The 19,154-nt window shown below is 39.9% G+C and overlaps 1 protein-coding gene and 1 non-coding gene across 4 annotated transcripts in view; both read right to left on the reverse strand.

Annotated features, from left to right (window-relative positions):
- Positions 1–448: 448 nt before the first annotated feature.
- Positions 449–19,154, reverse strand: part of atad2 (ATPase family AAA domain containing 2) — a 28,673-nt gene continuing 9,967 nt past the window's right edge. For all 3 annotated transcript variants that reach the window (XM_088307244.1, XM_088307243.1, XM_088307245.1), the window contains 21 exons: positions 18,810–18,923; positions 18,521–18,629; positions 14,465–14,580; positions 14,038–14,212; positions 13,801–13,889; positions 10,347–10,506; positions 8,663–8,753; positions 8,266–8,443; positions 6,059–6,195; positions 5,881–5,992; positions 5,610–5,796; positions 3,198–3,383; positions 2,989–3,124; positions 2,707–2,903; positions 2,364–2,523; positions 2,156–2,278; positions 1,868–2,044; positions 1,269–1,784; positions 1,009–1,139; positions 783–911; positions 449–657 (listed from right to left, as the gene is read on the reverse strand). In XM_088307244.1, the coding sequence (XP_088163370.1) occupies positions 625–657; positions 783–911; positions 1,009–1,139; positions 1,269–1,784; positions 1,868–2,044; positions 2,156–2,278; positions 2,364–2,523; positions 2,707–2,903; positions 2,989–3,124; positions 3,198–3,383; positions 5,610–5,796; positions 5,881–5,992; positions 6,059–6,195; positions 8,266–8,443; positions 8,663–8,753; positions 10,347–10,506; positions 13,801–13,889; positions 14,038–14,212; positions 14,465–14,580; positions 18,521–18,629; positions 18,810–18,923 (3,256 nt within the window). In that variant the 3' untranslated portion in view covers positions 449–624. The remainder of the gene's footprint in view (positions 658–782; positions 912–1,008; positions 1,140–1,268; positions 1,785–1,867; positions 2,045–2,155; positions 2,279–2,363; positions 2,524–2,706; positions 2,904–2,988; positions 3,125–3,197; positions 3,384–5,609; positions 5,797–5,880; positions 5,993–6,058; positions 6,196–8,265; positions 8,444–8,662; positions 8,754–10,346; positions 10,507–13,800; positions 13,890–14,037; positions 14,213–14,464; positions 14,581–18,520; positions 18,630–18,809; positions 18,924–19,154) is intronic.
- Positions 4,194–4,326, reverse strand: LOC148329601 (small nucleolar RNA SNORA5). The gene has a single exon (XR_015845724.1). It is a non-coding gene; the product is annotated as a small nucleolar RNA SNORA5 (small nucleolar RNA).

Below are 19,154 nucleotides of genomic sequence, written 5' to 3' on the forward strand. Positions count from 1 at the left end.
GAAAGTGCAAGTAAGGCAACCGCATGACGTCTCGGTTGCCGTGCCAAAACGTCCTTACATGACCTACGAGGGCAGCACGAGAAGCCACTTGAGGACACGACTGACATTGCACTTTTTTCCCTTTCAATAAACCAGGCCCTAACATTTCTTAACGTTTTCAGTTGTTCATTGTTAGTTGTACCTAATTACCATGGCTCCTTTAAAAAATTATTTAAAAAAAATCATTTTAAACAATTTAAGTGTTGCTATTATTACCATGAATAAACAATAAACTGAATCGTAACATCTAAATTTGCTTCAACTTGTTTCTCGCCGAAGTCAACACTGTCAACACTCAAGCACATGTATTCAAGAACAGAAAATCATGTTTCCACAGAAGCAATAAATTTGAGTATGGTGTTCAATTGCTCCAACTTGTTGGTAAAAAACACAAGATATGCAGCATTATTTATAAAGAGGATATAATTTATTTAAATAGAAACAAGAGATAATACAAGACTTTATGGACATAAGTATTAGAACAAAACCACTGATTAATGTTTTTGCAGCTGAGGGTGCTGACCACCATTAAGCATTGTATGCGTAATTAAAACATAAAAACATGACATTGTTCCTTTAGAATTGTCAACAGAAATCGTTGATCTCCTGCTCCAACTCCTATTGAAAGAAAATGTCAAAGGAGGACAGCGTTAGTAATAACACAACAGAATTACTGAAGATGTACATTACTTTTATCATTGACTATTGTGTCAATCATAAGCATACTTAAATGCAATACCAACCCTTATTAATGCATCTTTATGATGGTCTCTTCTGTGTCTGTAGACACTTTGGCAGAGGAGAGCATAGAGTTTCTCTAACTTGTGCACCTCATAACCATCAGTCTTGGTCACAACTTTGTCCAATAGCTCCTTGATAAGAATAAAATCAAAATGATGCTGGCAACGTTATCCTATTTTATCTTTTAAACATGACATCGCACACTATGAGCATAAATCAACAATGTACCTTTAATTTGTCCCTGTCCACTACAAGCAAAGGTTTTTCCTGGTCACGGACCTGCAGAGCTTTTTCCATATCAAACTGCTGCTGGTGAACAGTGGTCTTTGAGGGCCGGGTCATGCGCCTCTCTCTCCTCTCTATGACATGTAACACAGAATCACATGGAAAAACATGAACATAGCTTGGAGTAAGATGGACAATGAGGCTTTTGTGGAAAGTAATTAAGTCGTCCCTAATTTCTGAGAACTACAGCTGCAAACCCAAACCTGCGCCGGAGTCCTTATCTCCTCTGAGGGCTCCAGTATGCTCTGTGCTTGCATTGTCAATGGTAACCACCTCCATTGGTTCAGGTTCGTGTGCTGCAATCTTGCTGTTGCATTCCTGTGTTACGTTTTGCTTGCATGTTCGACCACAACTGGCGTCCATCTCTCCCAGCTTATGTCCTTCAATGGCCGTTGCGTTGTGCCCAACATTAACTGGGTTCTGAGCTGTAACTTCTAAAGCCAACTGATCTTTGTTTACAAATTTTTGTGTCTGGTCCTCGGCACTCCTTTTTTCACATTCACTCTGAATACCATCCGTTAAAGTAGCTTTAACCTCCTTGTCTTCTTCTTCATCAAACTCTGTGATCATTCCTTTCTCTATCTCGGTTTCTTCATCTTCATCGTCGTTATCAGTGCCAAAGTGCATGTCCTCTTTGGAGACGTGTGATGATGATGATGACACCTTCTTTGAATAGAAGCCAGAGGACCATCGACTCTTCCGACGTTTCTTCCTCTGCACTGGAGGATCATTACAGATATTTGTTAGGACTGATCGTTGCATCTTACTTTTATTCAATTTAAAAAATGCACATAACCAATACCTGTACTTTTAGGTGTAATATAGGTTGAGGAAGATGTACTAGGAGTCAGCAGAGTTGTGGCTTTGACCAGCTCTCTCTGTGGAGTCTTCTCTGCCACCTTATTAGCCTCAGTCAGATTTTTGGCCTGTTTGGGGAGGACATGGCAAAAGGAGGGTGCGTACTGTGCAGTGGAGCAACCTGCGGACAAACAAGATTAAGGCAAAAACAAATTAGAAAACAGCGATACAGGTGCTGGCGAATATTATGTCACCTTGCTTGGATAAGGTATCACTACTCTCACACACAGACCTCTATTGATGCGTGAATCTTTGATTTCATCACAAATCTTCTCAAAATTTTCATCCAATTCATGTCGTATGATGGCATGCACTGTGTCTTTAAGTGCGCAGGCCCTATGCCGAATCTGGCGGTCTGATGAAAAAAAAAAAAAAGGTATCTTAAAAACAAAAGGGATCTGTGCCATCTAATCAGTCCTTTATCTAACTCGACTGTGTACCTGAGGGGTCCCTGTCTGGATTGTACTCAAGTGCGTTCTGCCAAATGAGATCTACATCTTGGAGAAAGTCTTTGACCGTTACATACTGATGGAGGTCAATCTTTGAAAGCACAGTTGACAGGTCCATAGGCTTCTTTATCACAGCAGCATAATCTGTAACCTAGATAAAGTGAGAGTAAAGTACAAACAGAACAACTCAAAGTTAATATAGCAGGTAACTTTAAACTCTTACTTTGGCGCCCCCCAGAGGAGAAATCAAAGTGAAATCTTTCAATATTAAATGACTGGGTGAGCAATGCAATCACGCAGATTATCATTTAAGGAATAACAGAGGAATGACCACCTCCTCCAAATCCACAGGCTTGGTAAAAGCCTTGAAGCGTTTATCTTGGGACAGGCGGTTTGTGACATCCCGCAAGAAGAGGCGGAGCTCTCTGAGGGTGTCTTCCTCTTGTTCCGCCAGTTTTCGGGCCTCCTGCTCTGCCAGCTGACGTGGCGGCAGAGGAGGAGCAACAGGAAGCACTTCCAAGGAGCTGGGAGCTATAAGGGACAGTCAAATGTTTGTTTTCAATTAAATGTAAAATTATAATGCGCTCTACAAAATGAAATGCCCCGTTTGTCTCACTGGATTTCTTTTTAGAGGCAGGAGCTTTGGCAGCCTGATTAAGTATCAGGTCCTCAAAGAAATTTCTTCTCTCTCGGCTGGTGGGGGCTTGGACATGGTAAACCTCCCCATACTCCACCTTAAACAACTCCTGAACCTGCAGTGAAACAATAGTGCGATGTGAAGGAACTTTCTTGACGACCAAGGGGTGTATCTCCAATCAATTATACCTCAAAACTGAGTTCAGAGTACTGCAGACTGCAGGTAGCCAGTAACAGTATAGGAGCAAAGGCAGGGAGGGAGCCAAGTAGGCTGAGAAAAGTGGCTTTTAATGCAGGACCTACAGTTTCCCACCACTGTCCAATGTGGGGGATGTACAGGACACTGGGAGAGGTCCGCTTGGCCTCAACAAAAATCTGCAGAGCATATGATATTGAGGCATTGAAACATGCAACAAATATTTCAATGAAATACATTACATTATGTAACACCACACCCATCTATCTGCACATATCAAACCACAAACAAAATTGCACTGAAGATTGTCTAGCTCACATTTTATTTCATGTTGGGATGAAAACATAATTCGGATCATATTAAAATTATGAGCGAGAGCCAAATTGTTCATTTGTAACCAGAGATTTCCACTGTACCTAATTGCAGCATCAAATGTGACGATCAAGCCACACTGTGAAGTATGACAGTCCAAGGAATATGATTACATATACTGTATATTCGCGACCATAGGGCGCACTTAAGTCCTAAATTTTCTCCAAAGTGGACAGGGCGCCTAATGATGCGGCGCACCTTTCGTATGAAACAGAGTTCCGAAAGTTGTAAATGTTGTTGTGACTATCTTGTTGTGAATAGTGGATGCTTGGGTAGCAAAGTTAGCCGCTAACATGTCTGCTTATACGGTTTCGCAAAAGTCTGCATCATTTCTGAGGATCCGCACGACAACACTGACGGGGGGAACCTGTTGTGTTAAATACTAAAAAAATATATATTTTTCTCCCATTTCCTTTTTAAAAACATATGTTATAGCATGCATGCTAGTGTACGTTTAATGTGCCTGCATGCTACCTGTTTTGTAAAGTTGGCAGTGCCTACGTCCAATAATATGGCTAGCTTTACGTGTTAAATACAGAAATAGCCCCCGGAACTGAGAAAGTGCCTTTAATACCGTGCATCTTATGGTCGTGAAATACACGATATTTGTGAGCAAACAGTGTTTGTAGCGCATTTATCCCCAGTAACCATGCAAGAAGGCTGTCAGGCCCATTCGCTACATTTTCTGTGGCAGCCATTTTGGCCAGTGATGTTCATTGTAAAGAACCCACTGAATTTGACAAAGCTGCAACATTGACACCTATTTGAATTAGTAATGTTGGGATCTCTGGTCAGCTCATTGATGAGTGATTAAAACAAACTGTAAGTATGAATTGTAATCTAACATTTGCCAACAAATGTTCTCGGGATTGCAAAAAGCCACCAGTGGTGTTTTAATAGCGTGTATTTAAATTGACAAAGCTTGAAATGGGCTCTATTGCATTCTATTCAAACACAAACCAATTCACCCATCACCCACATCCAAAACTGATTGATTGTAAATACTCTCACCACAAGGCTCAAAATATTTTTTTGTTGTCTTGTTTGTTTTGCTAATCAGGGGCTACATTAGAGGAGCAACTTTCTTATTTTGAGCATTTTTTTTTTTGCTAGTTAATCCGAGGTACCTGAAAGTTTCTACGCAACAAAAATAACACAATAGGAGAATTGCATGTTGGGCTGTGGCTATCAGATATAATAGAATTATGAATTGAAAATTCCATTGAATAAACAGAGGTGGTCAGCAAACTTTTCCAGTCCGTTATTTGCTAGTGGCCCAGCAGCCATTCATCTGTAATGGTCAGTCCATCGCGCCGCCATCGTTATCAGTGCTTCCATCATCGCTAAATTATAGTTCGTCACAGCTATTTTAGGACGGCAGTAAATTTAAGAGGAAAACACATATTTTCCTGTTGACATAACCATAAAGCTCCTCTGTTTGTAAAACTGACCCATATTACTCTTCAGTACTCTCTGATGACTGTTGACATATTTTCTATCTACATGACTCCAATTATAGCCACTCACAGTACGATACTAGCCATGTGACACACAGTGCCTATTGTCTACGGTACACTCTACGAGTCCTCAACTTAATGATACAGGGGTTTTTTCTTTTCTTTCAGCTTTTCCTTGGGTTCCTTTCTTTTTCAATATTGTCATGTTGAAAGGAAGGGAGTGTGCCTTCAATTGCAGTTTTTCATTCTAACAAAAAAGGAGCTAAATAACTCATTTTTTACAAAACACTTTTGTCATTAAATAATAAGAAAACATTCAGCTAAAAATGTCTGGCAGGATACCTTGTTATTTTATAGACTTAATCAAGTACGAAATTAGAATGTATCCTGCCTTATATTGTGTAGAATTGCATTCTTGATTCCTAAACGGGCCTTTTTAGACAATATAATTCTTTTGTCTTTGGGGGTGGGGGGCAAAAGCTTTTTACAAAATAAAGACAACTGTATCAATATATTATACTGTATTTAACAGATACCTGGTAACGTTATGTGACTGTTAACAGTGCTCTGATCTACCTGTGCACAAGTCTCCTCTGGTGCGGTTGCACTGGCTCCAAATAGCACTGCCATGTCTAGTGTGTACACTGTGAATTTCTCAAGCGAGTGGAGAACAGCAGGAGCCAGATGGGAGCTTTGACCTGAGCCAGGTCGGCCCTCCAAAAGGAGCCTGGGACGGTAAGAGGTTGGCTGGCTCAACGCACTTCTATGCATAGATTGAGAAAGGATAACATCGGGTGAGCCCTTTGAGAGATCATTCAACAAATCACAGATATGACAGCAATTAAACCTTTCAATGCTGAGGATTCCCCTTGAGACAGTCTTCTTTTGAGGGGTTTGTCCACTAGATCGCTCCTCATCTTCACTGAACATTAGGTCATCCTCAGACACACAAGACGGATCTGGAGACACACACAGTTCTGAAGACTGACTGAAGAAAAGTGTGTACGTTTTAAAACGACCCATACCTTGTGTTCTCTTCCTTTTACAGCCCTGCTCAGCGTGTGGGAACACTTTGCTGACGGTGTGGAGGATTTCCTGCAGGGCGGCACTCAGTAATGGACGAATTGCGGGCATCAGAGCCTTGGCTGGAGACACGACAGCCCTAATGGATTACATTCAGCAGCACGTTTATGTACAAAAACAAATATTTTCTTTCTCTCTCTAAATGTATTTAATATAATTTATGTTTTTTGCTCAGAATTATTCTAAACTGGATGGATTCGCAAACATGTATAACATTGGGCTTTGCACGATCGCTCATCAGTGAGTTAAATAAATAATGAAAGCAAAAAATATGTGTAAGGACACGAAGCAGGGCACTACACTTAACTTCTGCACTGGTAGCACAGGCACTAACCAACTTTTTTGGTTGGTTGCACTGCACAGGTTTGGTCCAAGCCTTGCTAGCTTGATGGTATAAATGGGCCAAGTTATCGTCAGTAAAGAAGCAGTTCCTTGGTTTTCAATTTGCCTGCGTTTGAACCAAGTAATCCGCGGACCATATGTGGCCCAAACCGTGACGAGTGATCCGTATGAATCACGGATCAAAGATGATCAGGTGCATCGTGATTTAAAACATGTACCTGCGAGGGATGTAAAGACTAATCAAAAATAGATTTAATATCGATATTATAATATGCATCAATATTAAAAAAAAAATAAGATCGCTTTGCAATGCCATGTTAACCAAAGCCACTCTCTAATCTCTCTAATGTGAACAGACAGCATACCCACAAATACTTAATACTATGGAAACCTTTTTTCATAGTAGCACAGTGGTAGTAAATGAGCAATTAAAAAGGAAGAACATTGCGGCTGATGCCCGATTTAATTTCTGACAGGGACAGTCGTGTATTGAAGTTAGCTGTTGTTACCATACACAGACTACTGTGTACGTCCGATGGAACACCGCCTAGATTTACGGTTGTGGTACTAACATTTTGTAGCGTCTACTGTGTTTTAGTCACCAAATTCACATTTATTAAAAACCAAAACTTTTGTACATCCATGTTTTGTTTGCCATTAAAACAGCAAGAGCACACGCGCTAACGCGCGACCACGCACCGAGTGTTGGGTTTGTGACCTCGGAAACTCACTATTCAAAGTAACACGGCCATGACCCATTTGGCACAAGCCATTTACGGTAACATCCAAAAATAAAACAGAATCTACCTAGGTCGTTAGAATATCCACATTTGCATAGCTAGAACATATTGTAACAAAATGGGTTATGACTGTTTATTGTGGTAACAGTTGTTTTTGATGAGCTATGATATTTCCGAGTTTTATGAGTGCATCACGCTACTCGCGGGTCGGAAGGGGTGAGAGAGAGCGAGAGTTCCGTGTGACTCTTGATGAGAAATGGTTGATGCTCTGTTCTTGGCGTTAGCCCACAGTAGCTGTGTTATAATAATAATAATGATATTAAGACTAAACTAACTTCTGATAACATGTTTTTGGAAGACGTTAAAATGTTCCTCCTAATCTTAATTTTTTTTTTTCAGGCACATACCACATTTTGAATGGGTATATTACGCATACTAGAGAAGCAAAGCAAAATGTTTTGTATTAAGGTTAAATAAAAACCAAACAAAAAATAAATTCAAGTATTTATTTTAGTTTTATTTAGCACAGTATATTTCCTTAAATTTCATTCTGATTATTTCAGTCCCGTCTACGTTATAAAAATGGGATCGTGCCAAAATAAAGTGAAATATGTTGAAGTATTTCTTTTAGTATTTATCGGTGGTTTCATAGAATTAGTGTAACTCCGCGCAGTGTGTTTATGTCCCATTTAAAATACACTAAACTGTTACACGCTTGCTCCAAACATCAATGCAAATTGTGTTTGTGAATGGCTGCAGCACCACACAAGCCAGAGACAAGCATGGCAGCAATTAAAAGAAAAGAAAAAAGAAGAAATCGAGAACTGAAAATCGAATCTAAAAATCGAATCGAATCAGGGTTTGAGTGAATCGTTACATCCTTAGTACTCACGCTTGTGAGGCAGGAAGATATTTTTACCACCACATACTATAAAGTTGCCTCCATTGGCGGTCACCATCTCCAATTAAAATTTGCCGTTGACGGTGTCATTAGAACATTTGAGCATTATGCATTTTATGTAATAATTTAACATACAAAAAAAGAAAAATGTAATTAGTGGCTATACCTCTGTGCAGCGGGCACCATCTTTGACATGGCGGACATGAAGTCTTTAGCTGTGATTGCGATAGATTCGACATCAAGCACAAGTTTCTGTGATGAGGAGTAAATTTGTGGATAGCGGCGCCGTAGTGCGCACAATGCTGCCTCCGAACACACCGCTTTAATGTCTGCTCCGCAATAACCTATAATGGAAAGACAATTTATTGACACTGACCACAAGAGACAATTATAAAACAAACTTTTAATATTCCTATTCAAAGACAAATACTATTCCGATAGCAAGCATTTCCAAAGTTCAGCACATGGGCTAATTCCAGGACTGTCACCCGTTGTTTTAGCAGCCCGTGGCAAATATTCCTCAAAAACCATAACTACAGCAATGTCAGCATTTGCAAACATACCGACACACTTATCAGCCAGCTCTTCTACGAAACTGTTAGAAAGAGGTGGTGTCCACAGTCTGGTGTGGATCTTCAAAATGTCCCGTCTAGCCTGCCAGACAAAATGAGATCATAGCATTGGTATTAAGGGAAAAGAGATGGGAAATAACCAAGTACAAATTCTTGGTTACTGTACTCAAGTATTTTTCCCCCAGTACTTTGTAATTTACTGAGTATTTATCAGTTCACTTTTTACTTTTACATTTTTTTAGTTTGTAAGGCATGATAACAATTGAAACATGAGCCATGGAGAAAAAAAGCTTTGAACATGACGTGCAAATTGACAAGTACAATCCAGAAGTAGGGCTGGGCGATGGGGCATCCTCTCTAAGGCCCATAAAATCAAATGCCCTAGGATTCTATTTAGGCCCACTGATTTGTAACCATGTGCTCAGTTACAACTTTCACAGTCACACTCATCTCGGTCTCCTAGTGAGACAAGGCCAATGGATGAACTTTTAACTGTATCTTAAATGTCAAATCCTGGATGGCAGAAAAAATTCTCCAAGCGCAACCAGGACAAATCTAAAATATAATCATAGGTCCGAAGGCACAGAGAGAGAAACTATTACCAAGACTACAGTCACTTTCTTTGAACCCATCCACACAAGTGAAGAATCAGGGTGAAAATATATACATTTTTTTATCACTTAAAGAACATCACTAGAGGCCACCCCATTCTCTCATACCTACACAGAGACGCTGATGCATGCTGTTATTACAATCGTATTGACTAGTGTAAGCCCTGAATGGGGCTTTTTAGCCCTGAAAATCCTGCTTTCCGGTCTTCCCAAAAAGTATTTCAGGGACACATTTGCAAAATTCTGCAGTACGAGTCCCACAAAGAGGTGGGTCCTCATCACAACAATTTTAGAATCGTGCCATATTACCCTATATTGTTGATATTGTTATTTTGTTTTGTGGAATCTGTTTTTGTGTCATGATGGCAGCAACTCTGCTGTCCGAGCCCTGTCTACTCAGGCTTCAAAGCCACATCAACACTGCGTCATCGCCTTGGGAGAACAGGCCAAAGTCGGCGGCTTTGAAATCTGAGGAACAAAGTATTAAATATATACACCTACTCAGAGCAAAATGGCATCATTTACGTTCTCTCTACGCACGACTAATTGATTTACACTCAATGTAACCTTTACATTAATGTAAACATTTTCACCCCGTCATACGCACTGAGCACTGTCCGTCCGTCCGTCATTTTTTTGCAAGCTGAACCAAATTGCAATCGTCAGTCCGTCAGATGATTTGAAACGCGCTTCCGTTTCAATTGGAAAGCAAAGGGAGTTAAGTCACAATTTTCCAACTTTTAACAGCCTTCAAATGATACGATGTGAGGAGGAAACGTGATAAAAATACTTTTTGTTTGCATGCTTCTAGTTTATTTTAGAGCCTGTACTTTTTTTTTTTTTTTACTCGAGAAATTATTTGAATTAGTACATTTACTTGTGACATTTTTACATATGTAATTGAACTTTTCCTGAATGACAGAGTACTTTACCCATCGATGTACAGAACCATGACATGCATCTACCCACACAGATAAAGCGAGGTTCAATTAAATTTACAAAATTAATTGAGCCAAGTACTGTTCCTGAAGTGCAAGTTGATATCGCTTCAGCTTTGTCAGTACCTCTCGGTCGGGGAGGCCAAATAGGAACTCTCTGTCAAAACGGCCCGGGCGTCTGAGAGCTGGATCAATGGAGTCCAGTCTGTTGGTGGCACCAATCACCACAATCTCTCCTCTGCCATTTAATCCATCCATGAGGGCCAGAAGAGTTGACACAATGGAACTATAGACACAATAATGAAACATTTGAACCAGTAAAGAACTAAGAAACACATCAAGTAATTCAACAAAAGTTTACTGGATGCAGTTTCCAAGCAGCAAGAACGGCGTGTCCTGAATCAGGGTGGTACTACAAAGATAATATTAACTGTTCCATGCGATATTGTGGACAACTGGACATACAACAGCATGACTCACATATACATGATCAACATAGTTGTATACACCAAGTTGACAGAAGTCTTTAGTAACCTCATTTCATCAATTTAGGGTGCTCTGAATCTGACTTTTTTCCTCCCAACATAGATACTTTGGACTTGGACTAGGGCTGCCAAGATTTGTCAACTAATCACGCCGACAATCAAAATCAAAGACAATTTACTTTGATAGTCGACAAGTCATTTCATTTACATATTTAACTATGCGCTTTAGTGGTATCCGGGTCATCTGTGATGTATAACACAAGCATTGTGGATGCCTTGAGTTACGCCCATGATAGCGTTAGCAACAGAGTCTGAAAGTTTGGTCTTATTTCACGAAATAGCCAAATCCGACGTTAAAGGATAATGTAAATGGCAGTCAATTTAAAACTGAACAAAGGTTAGACTGCTCGGAGCCACTTTTGTGATCCTGGCATGGAAGTCCATTGTTTCAGAGGGGTCTCGTTCACACCTCCTGTGGTGCAGCTGTGATCTAATCTTCCTGCATTCCTCTCCTGAGTGTCTGGTCATTAGCATGGTCTAAACTTCAGTTACACTTAAAGGATTTCATACTTTTGACTATTAAAGGAATATGAGAGTTTGAGCTTAACATAGTTCATTAGATGTTGGTGCATCCAATGTATGAAAATGTGATATTGTAAAATGCTGAGAGTGTGACTGGTGGCGCGAAACTGGTTGCGGGGGTTGTGCAAGAATGGAATGTTTTAGAAACAGAAGGTGCTGAGCGAGACGAGATGACTCCGGGAAGGAGCGGCCATCGGGGGATCGCACGCAGGAGGAGCCACGGGATTCGGCGGGAGGAGAAAGACCAATGAGAGCGAGCTAAAGTTAACTGCAATACACATAGCCAATAGAATCATGCCAGGATGCCTTTGTCTGTGCCATTTTGCATGTTGTATAGTATGAATCAGGACTGGGCAACTCGGAGGTAGAACACATTCGCTGGTGGCAAGAGAGGTGTAGACTTGTATTGAGAGGGATCCGAGATCTAGGTGCCATGTAGAAAATCTGTATTGGGAATAAATCCACTTCGTGTGTGAAAATGCCGGCTTCCTGATACCTTTCTATTGCAGAACGAGCGCGCATATTGTTGGATGAGTGAGAGTTGGGTAAGGTCGCAAATTGGAGTCAGATTACTAATTTGAGTTTACATTGGGTTAAAGTTAAATTCTAACATTGATATAAAGACAAATTCCAACAACGTAAACCGCCGTTTCATAGCAGCACAGCAGTGATAAACGGGCATCTAAAAAGGAAGCACGTTGCGGCTGATGCCTGACATAGTGACATTTGTTTCTGGAAGCTAGCTGTAGTTATAGCACACATGTGATGGAACAACACACAAATGTCCTGTTGTGGTACGCCAACATATTGTTGTGTCGACTGTGGATTATGGCAGCACTACTCAGCGATCTCACGTTTATTAACTCATTTACTACCATTGACGGCTAAAGACGTCAAAGATCCATTTTTTTCTTTACGCGGCTGGAGTGAATGAGTCAAAAACCGGAACAGAGGTAGACGTCGACCAGCAAGAGCACATGCGCTACCTCCTGGTCACTCGCCAGCATACACAGAGTGTTGTGTTCTCAGTACTTATAGTAAACAACAAGACCTATTTGCCATACGTCCTTAACGGCAACACATGAAAGACATAACCTACCTCAGTTGACAGAAATATACAAAAGTTCTTAAAAAAAAAAAATGATGTCGCTCCTAATCTTTAGTTTTTGAATGTGTAGATCAAGTTATGCATACTAGACGAACAAAACAAAATATTTTGGATAAAGGTTAAATCAAAACAAAATTAAAACAAGTGTTTTGTAGCTGCCGTCAAAGGCAAATCTCATTTATTTCATTCCTTTATTTCATAGTTTTAATGTGGTTCAAAAGTACACTGAATAAAGACATTATTTTGTGTGTAAATGTAAACTAAGGTATAATTTTCAGGTGTTTTGGTTTAAAATCGTAGTAAAGAGGGGGGAACTTATTTTTTGTTCCACATGTATAAACTGTTGTTTAGGGACATGGGCATTGACGCACACAATGGCCACAAGAGGCAATGTACCCTGAAGAGAAGGCAAGACGAAAAGTCACGTTTTGTGTGAAGATTTGTAAACCTTTATTCCTTTTGAGTGAATGTGGCCAATGAGGTGACTATTGTGCTATTTACTTTCTTTATTGGTTTTGTGAGCCATCCTTATTTTGTGTGGTAATTGCATTTATGTTGCTGTTTTCTTAGTTCCGACGGCATTGTTGGGGTGTTGTTTTACCATGTAAAAAGACATGTCGACAACATTAAATGTCTGTTAAAACCGAAGAACGAAGTTGAGCCTTGATTGAACTCGAAAGGAGTAACATGTTTATTTTAGTTTACTCTCACTCATTGCATTTCCTTAATTTTAGTTCATATGATTTCACTCCCTTCTACGTAAAGAAAAGAATTGGTGCCCAAGAAGAGTAAAATGTATTTCTTTTTTAATTAATTTGCAGATAGTTTCATAGTATTATTGTAACTCGGCATAGTGTAGTTTTTGGTTCCACTGTACAACCCACTAAACAAAAGATTTTAAGGCTATAGTACCGCCTTCAATTTCAGTTGCTGCCATCATTTAAAAACATGTCAGGAATGCTGGTACAAGCTGCAAAGTATAATACAAATTGAATATACTATCATCTTAATTGTCTTTGTTATACATGTGTACATATTAAAGAATTCTAGCTGTAAGCTACAGAAAATCATATAAGAGCAGCTGCTTGCTTGTGCAATTATGGGGCGATTCACTGTTCCGATTAGTTGACAAATCGGGACGACTGTTAGTGATTAGTCAACTAGCAAAATAATTGTTAGTGGCAGCCTTACTTTGGACTATTTTATACTTGGGACCAGTTTGAAAATAATAAAACAATAAATACATGCTATAATGACTTTGCGATGGAGAAACTTGATACCTGTGGGATGAACTAGAACATTGTCAAAAATTAGAAAAATAAATTCCCCTAGAACAGAGATTGCCAAAAATACAAAATGAAATACCCACAAAAGCACTCTTGTCATCTCAAAAAGCGAAGCTCACCTGTGAATCTGATCTTGTCGACTGGACCTGACCGGAGCCAAACCATCAATTTCATCAAAGAAAATGATAGATGGACGCATTTGGTACGCCTAGATGATATAGAGGATGTGATGTCAGAGGGGAATCTTATTTAAGTGCAATATGGTAAATGGCAAGAAATGTAAGGTGAAAAAAGCAATCTTTTTGATTGTATTAAGCAAAGCTTGACGAAAGATGAAATGTCTGTGTTTTGTTCACCTGATCAAACAGAAGGCGTAGCTGTCTCTCAGACTCTCCAACCCACTTACTGAGGCAATCAGCACCTTTCCTCATAAAGAACGACACCTTTCTTTCTCCCTGACTGCATTCATTGGCCAATGCTCGAGCTACCAGCGTTTTGCCAGTGCCCGGGGGACCGTAAAATAGACAGCCCCTACAAGCCAAAAGAAAAACATGTCGAGCAGTGTTTTATAATTGATCAAGTTAGTTTGAGAGAACAGTCAATACAGGAAATTGGTTGGAAAATCTATATTAAGGGAACATTATCGCGTCAGTGCTCTCATAACAGCTCAAAAACACTTTAAAGATGGTTAGTTTCAGATAAGCGACTTTGATAATGGATGGATGGATTACAACATAACTGCCTTTAAAGACAACCTAAGGTGAACAAATGAACACTATTTACCTCGGTGGCTGTATGTGGAACCTCTCAAAGACTTCTGGGTAAAGTAGAGGGAACACCACCATCTCCTTCAGGGAAGAAATGTGTCTGCTGAAACCACCAATACTGTCAAAGCGCACCTGTTAGTCCCAGAAAGCAGAAGAAAGGTCTATCGCGATTAAATTCTTCAGGATGATATTTTCTCAGAAATTATCACAATATACATTTATGCCACAATATAGCACCATATATACATAAGTATATATATATATATGACTTTCCAAATATTGAAGCATATTAGCATTTTTGTAAAGTTGGCTCAAATTATGTTTTTCTTTTTCCCATTGCATTTCCAAAGCCCTCAATTTGAATTTCCACTGTTCGGTCCCAATGCCCTGCAAACAGTTGTACAAGTACAAGACAATAATAAACAAGTTGTTGACATAGAAAAAATGCTCCATCTTGTGATCGGTTAATGTTTTTTTTTTTTTAAATCCAAAATCCTGCTTGTGTTAAAAAAAAGACACGTCAGCAAATATTAACACACCACATACTTTCTGTCAGAGTAAAAGAAGACTTCAAATGAAACAGCTGAACCAAATCGTTCAGTTTTCAAAAGTCTTTGCATCTCCTAGTGTACGTGTGAGTGCCAACTCCCACAGATCCGAGCAAGGTGACTGACAGCAGAGGGAATAAATCAACGCGACTGATTGCTGATGAAAAATGTAAAATTAAAAAAAAAAAAAAAAAAAGGGGGGTAATTTAGGCTTTATAGAATGGGTCAAAAAACTATCACGTCCATTTTATTTTTTGAGCAGATAAACAAAATTTTAAAAAATCCTGTAACTACCATTTGTAAAATTTGCTGTTTGTTGACCCACAAAGCGGAGACATTCACCCTGACCATTTACTTTTAAGAGAGTGGGGTTGATTCAAAGGGATGATAGTCTTGAAAGGAATTATAGACTAGACAGGAGTAACAGAGAGAAGATTTGGGTTTATGCTCTCCTGAGTACCATTTCCATCCACGGGGAACGCAAATTGGGCATTTGATGACTTATTGGTCCGATGTGTCCAGATGAGCGTTGACGCTGCAAACGCATCGCATTCATATCCGATTTACATTTGCATACCAAAGAGGCAAAAAAAAAACAACGGAATTTGTTCACACTCCATGAATAAAAAAATAAATCTGTTAAGTCAAAAAAAAAAAAGAGGGGGCAATTTTTTTTAAAATTCTGAATTAAAATACAGTGCGCGCATAGCCTGAAGGTCACATTGACATTGACTTGTCTTCGTATCGTCATTTATCGCATCTCCACAATTGGTGACCATGACGTGAGCAATAAAGCGAATTTCTCTACAAGCAATGCCGCAACGGTCAATTTGGCCGACTTGCCTTAACACAGCCCACAGCCATGGTTGCAGCACATCAAAGTCCAGTTCTAGCTCAGCGGAATAACACGGGATGTTACTAAATACTATCTGGTAGCAGCATTGATATCTCAATGACAGCCAGAGCAATGGCGCTGCTGGATGCTCCACCACCATCGGCGCTCAACATTCCTTCTAAGGCTCTGGAGATGGCAGACCCACCTGCTGTCCCTCAACAGCCTCAGCGATGGCAAGCCAACCAAATTGATGGAAAAGATGCCTGCTGTGCTGGACTCTTTTGATTCTTCATTCCTGTTCCCTGCGGTAGCTTTCAGTGCCGGTGCGCACCACACCAGCCATTTCCATCTTCACCTCCTACAAAAACTACCATACGCTTGCTGAGGAAGCGGACAGGGTTCTGCTGGCCAACCACCAAAGGTTTGTCCACACACTGCCATATCTGAGTTAACTACAGACATTCAGCACTTGCTGCCATGGCTGTTGACTCTCACATTAAAGCAGACCATACAGTCGCCACTAGACTCCATCTGGAGGACGTTACAGTTGATTACCTCTGATGTCTCCACCGGCCAACCACGCCCCATGGTACGTAATGGCTAGCAGTGCCATGTTTTTCACACCATCCATTGCCTTTCCAACCAAAGTGTGAAGGCTTACACGAAGCTGGTGGGGGCCAAGTTCATCTGACCAGGCCTCAGGAAAGACATCAGGACATGGACTGGCTCTTGTGTTCCATGTCAAAGCGCAAAAAGCGGCTTCACTCACAGCAAAAGTGGCAAGGGTATTCATTGCAATCCTGGGTTACCTGCTTCAGTTTCATTGTTCTATGACATCGTCATGGACAACATGTAGGTCAAGAGACTCCCGTGGGTTATGCTGGGTCTCCGCTCTGCCTCCAAGGAGACCTTCTGGCGTCTTCTGCTGAACTGGTTTACAGGAGGGGACTTGTTTCAAAAAGATGATAGACTTTAAAGGGATGACAGGCTTGAAAGTGTTAATTTTCAGAATGTGTGTGACATGAGAGGCCAAAAATAAACTTTTTCAAAACCAGGCCAAAAGGCTATATGCTTTAAATCAAACCTTCCTGCTTTGTGCTCTGAATAAATAAAAAGAGTTCACTCATTCTTTTGTTTGCAAAAGATTGTTGAATATATGGTACTCCAGTGTTTCATATTGGAACGCTTGGTACCTTCAGACAAAGCATTGAGCACTCAGGTTAAAAAAAAAAAAAAAAAAAAAAATATATATATATATATATATATATAAATATATAAATATATAAATATATATATATATATATATATATATATCTCGCACACAAGAATGCACTAATGTAGAAATGCGGTATTGCATGCTTACAAGTGTTTTGTTTTTGATAGTGAAGAATCTATAAAAAGATTTAAAATAAATAAAATACCGTATTTTTACGGCCATAAGACGCACTTGCATCAAAGGGCGCAACACCAGTTGAGGGTGCTAGTTCAGTATACTTATACTAGGCACGCCACGATGCTAGCTCGTCAGTACTCACACAAATAAGGGATTGCTGCCAGAGGGATCACCTCAGACCAATGAGACATGTCATGGCACCACCATAAGGAATGCTGCCAATAACATTGACTCTAACCAGAGAGCAATGTCATTACAACATCAGGGGAGGGACTTCACTGTTCACCACCACTTCTTAGAGTCAAGGTTTCAAATCAAAACCAAAAAAACTTAGCATACAAGCAAACAATGAAACAAAGAAATAAGATTAACACAAAACATGCATCTCTCATGCCATTTATATCCGCAAAAGAAATAAAAATAACACAAAAAGATTATAGCAATGGCTTCTTGGGAGCCACGCAGCCTCAGCCAATCACATGGCTGTAAAGAGAGATGTGCATGTTGTGCTTTGGGCTTTTTGTCTGTTGTCTAAACCTGTGACGTTTCTCGCTTGCAATAACATGAATGATAAGACATTGTGTGGACAGCTGCCCTTTTGTCCAGCTTTCTCCAACACCATCACCCAAACACAGCAGTCACATAATGTATTAGTCACAGTCAATTCGAAGCATGGATGTTTCAGTCTTTGACCAGCATGGTGTGCTAACATGCACTCCAAATATCCCAATGAGAAAAAGGGTCGATGTTGAGAGATGCCCAGTCCATGTAATAGGCGTGTCACATTACAAGGCGCCTCGTTTACTTTGGGGAAGGTTTGGGACTTTAAAGTGCGCCCTGTGGTCCAGAAAATACGGTAATTTTTTATCTCCTAAATTGCTTAACTCGAATTTGAGTCTCACATTTTATAATTTATTTCCCCACTTTTTTTTGCTTTGGCCACTCAAAAAAGATGCTCGCCAGAATGTGAGCAATGTATCGCCACATAGTGGTGAGGAATTTCACCTTAAAGCGCAACAACAATGTCAATTTAGCGGCTCACCTGACAGCAAGCAATGCATTTCAATGGCAACTGGCAGCGCGTTGTTCTGTTTATGACGTAATTCTGAAGAATACCGGCGATTGCCAAATAAAAGCATTTTCGTTGTTAGGGCGTTGCTAATGAGTCTAATTATGTTTATGTAATTAAGTTTATTTCACACTTTCACTTTAAGACACTTTTCTGTGATGTCAAATTTAAGAGACTATCACTTTGTAGGTATTTAAATATTCACATTTGCAGCCCTCAATCCTCACCGTTTTGTCAATGTGCATGGGATCAACATCAGCAAGACTTGCTCCAGTTTTCATGCGATCTTTGTGAATTCCCAGCAAGTCTTTTTTCACAATGTTCATCGGCAGACATCTGGAGAAAAAAAATCATTTTATTTTTAAAACATTCACATAACAGATTCTAATTCTAATCACAATATGCTTTGTTAAACGATTGAACAGTAAGAGCAAACACTTAATTAAACAATCGTATTATTGTGGGGGCGAAACATGTTAATTGAGCATTTGAGTTTGTACTGTGCCCGACTCTCACCTGGTGACAGACCTGCTCCTGCTCTTACTTTTGCTCTTACGCCTCCTCGTTTGAAAATTCTCGTCTTCTGAAGAAGTGGACGTAGAGTCACTACTGTGGAGGGCATGCCTCCTCCTGTGAGAATAAATGAGACCAAACGAGATCAAAACTATGGTGACTATCAACCATTATGATGGCCCACATAATTAATTGAAACCCTATTTATTATGGCGTTGTTAAGGACATTAAACAGCATTCTGACCAAATAGATGATGCACACATACATCCTACAGAATTCTGAAATAAATGATCATGAAGAAGGTTTTAAACCAATACTAGCAACTAGCTTTGGAAGCGTTATAGTGC

The sequence above is a fragment of the Idiotropiscis lumnitzeri genome, chromosome 10, assembly GCF_059441095.1.
Source record: "Idiotropiscis lumnitzeri isolate Australia: NSW breed Sydney's pygmy pipehorse chromosome 10, RoL_Ilum_1.0, whole genome shotgun sequence".
NCBI classification, from domain to species: domain Eukaryota; kingdom Metazoa; phylum Chordata; class Actinopteri; order Syngnathiformes; family Syngnathidae; genus Idiotropiscis; species Idiotropiscis lumnitzeri.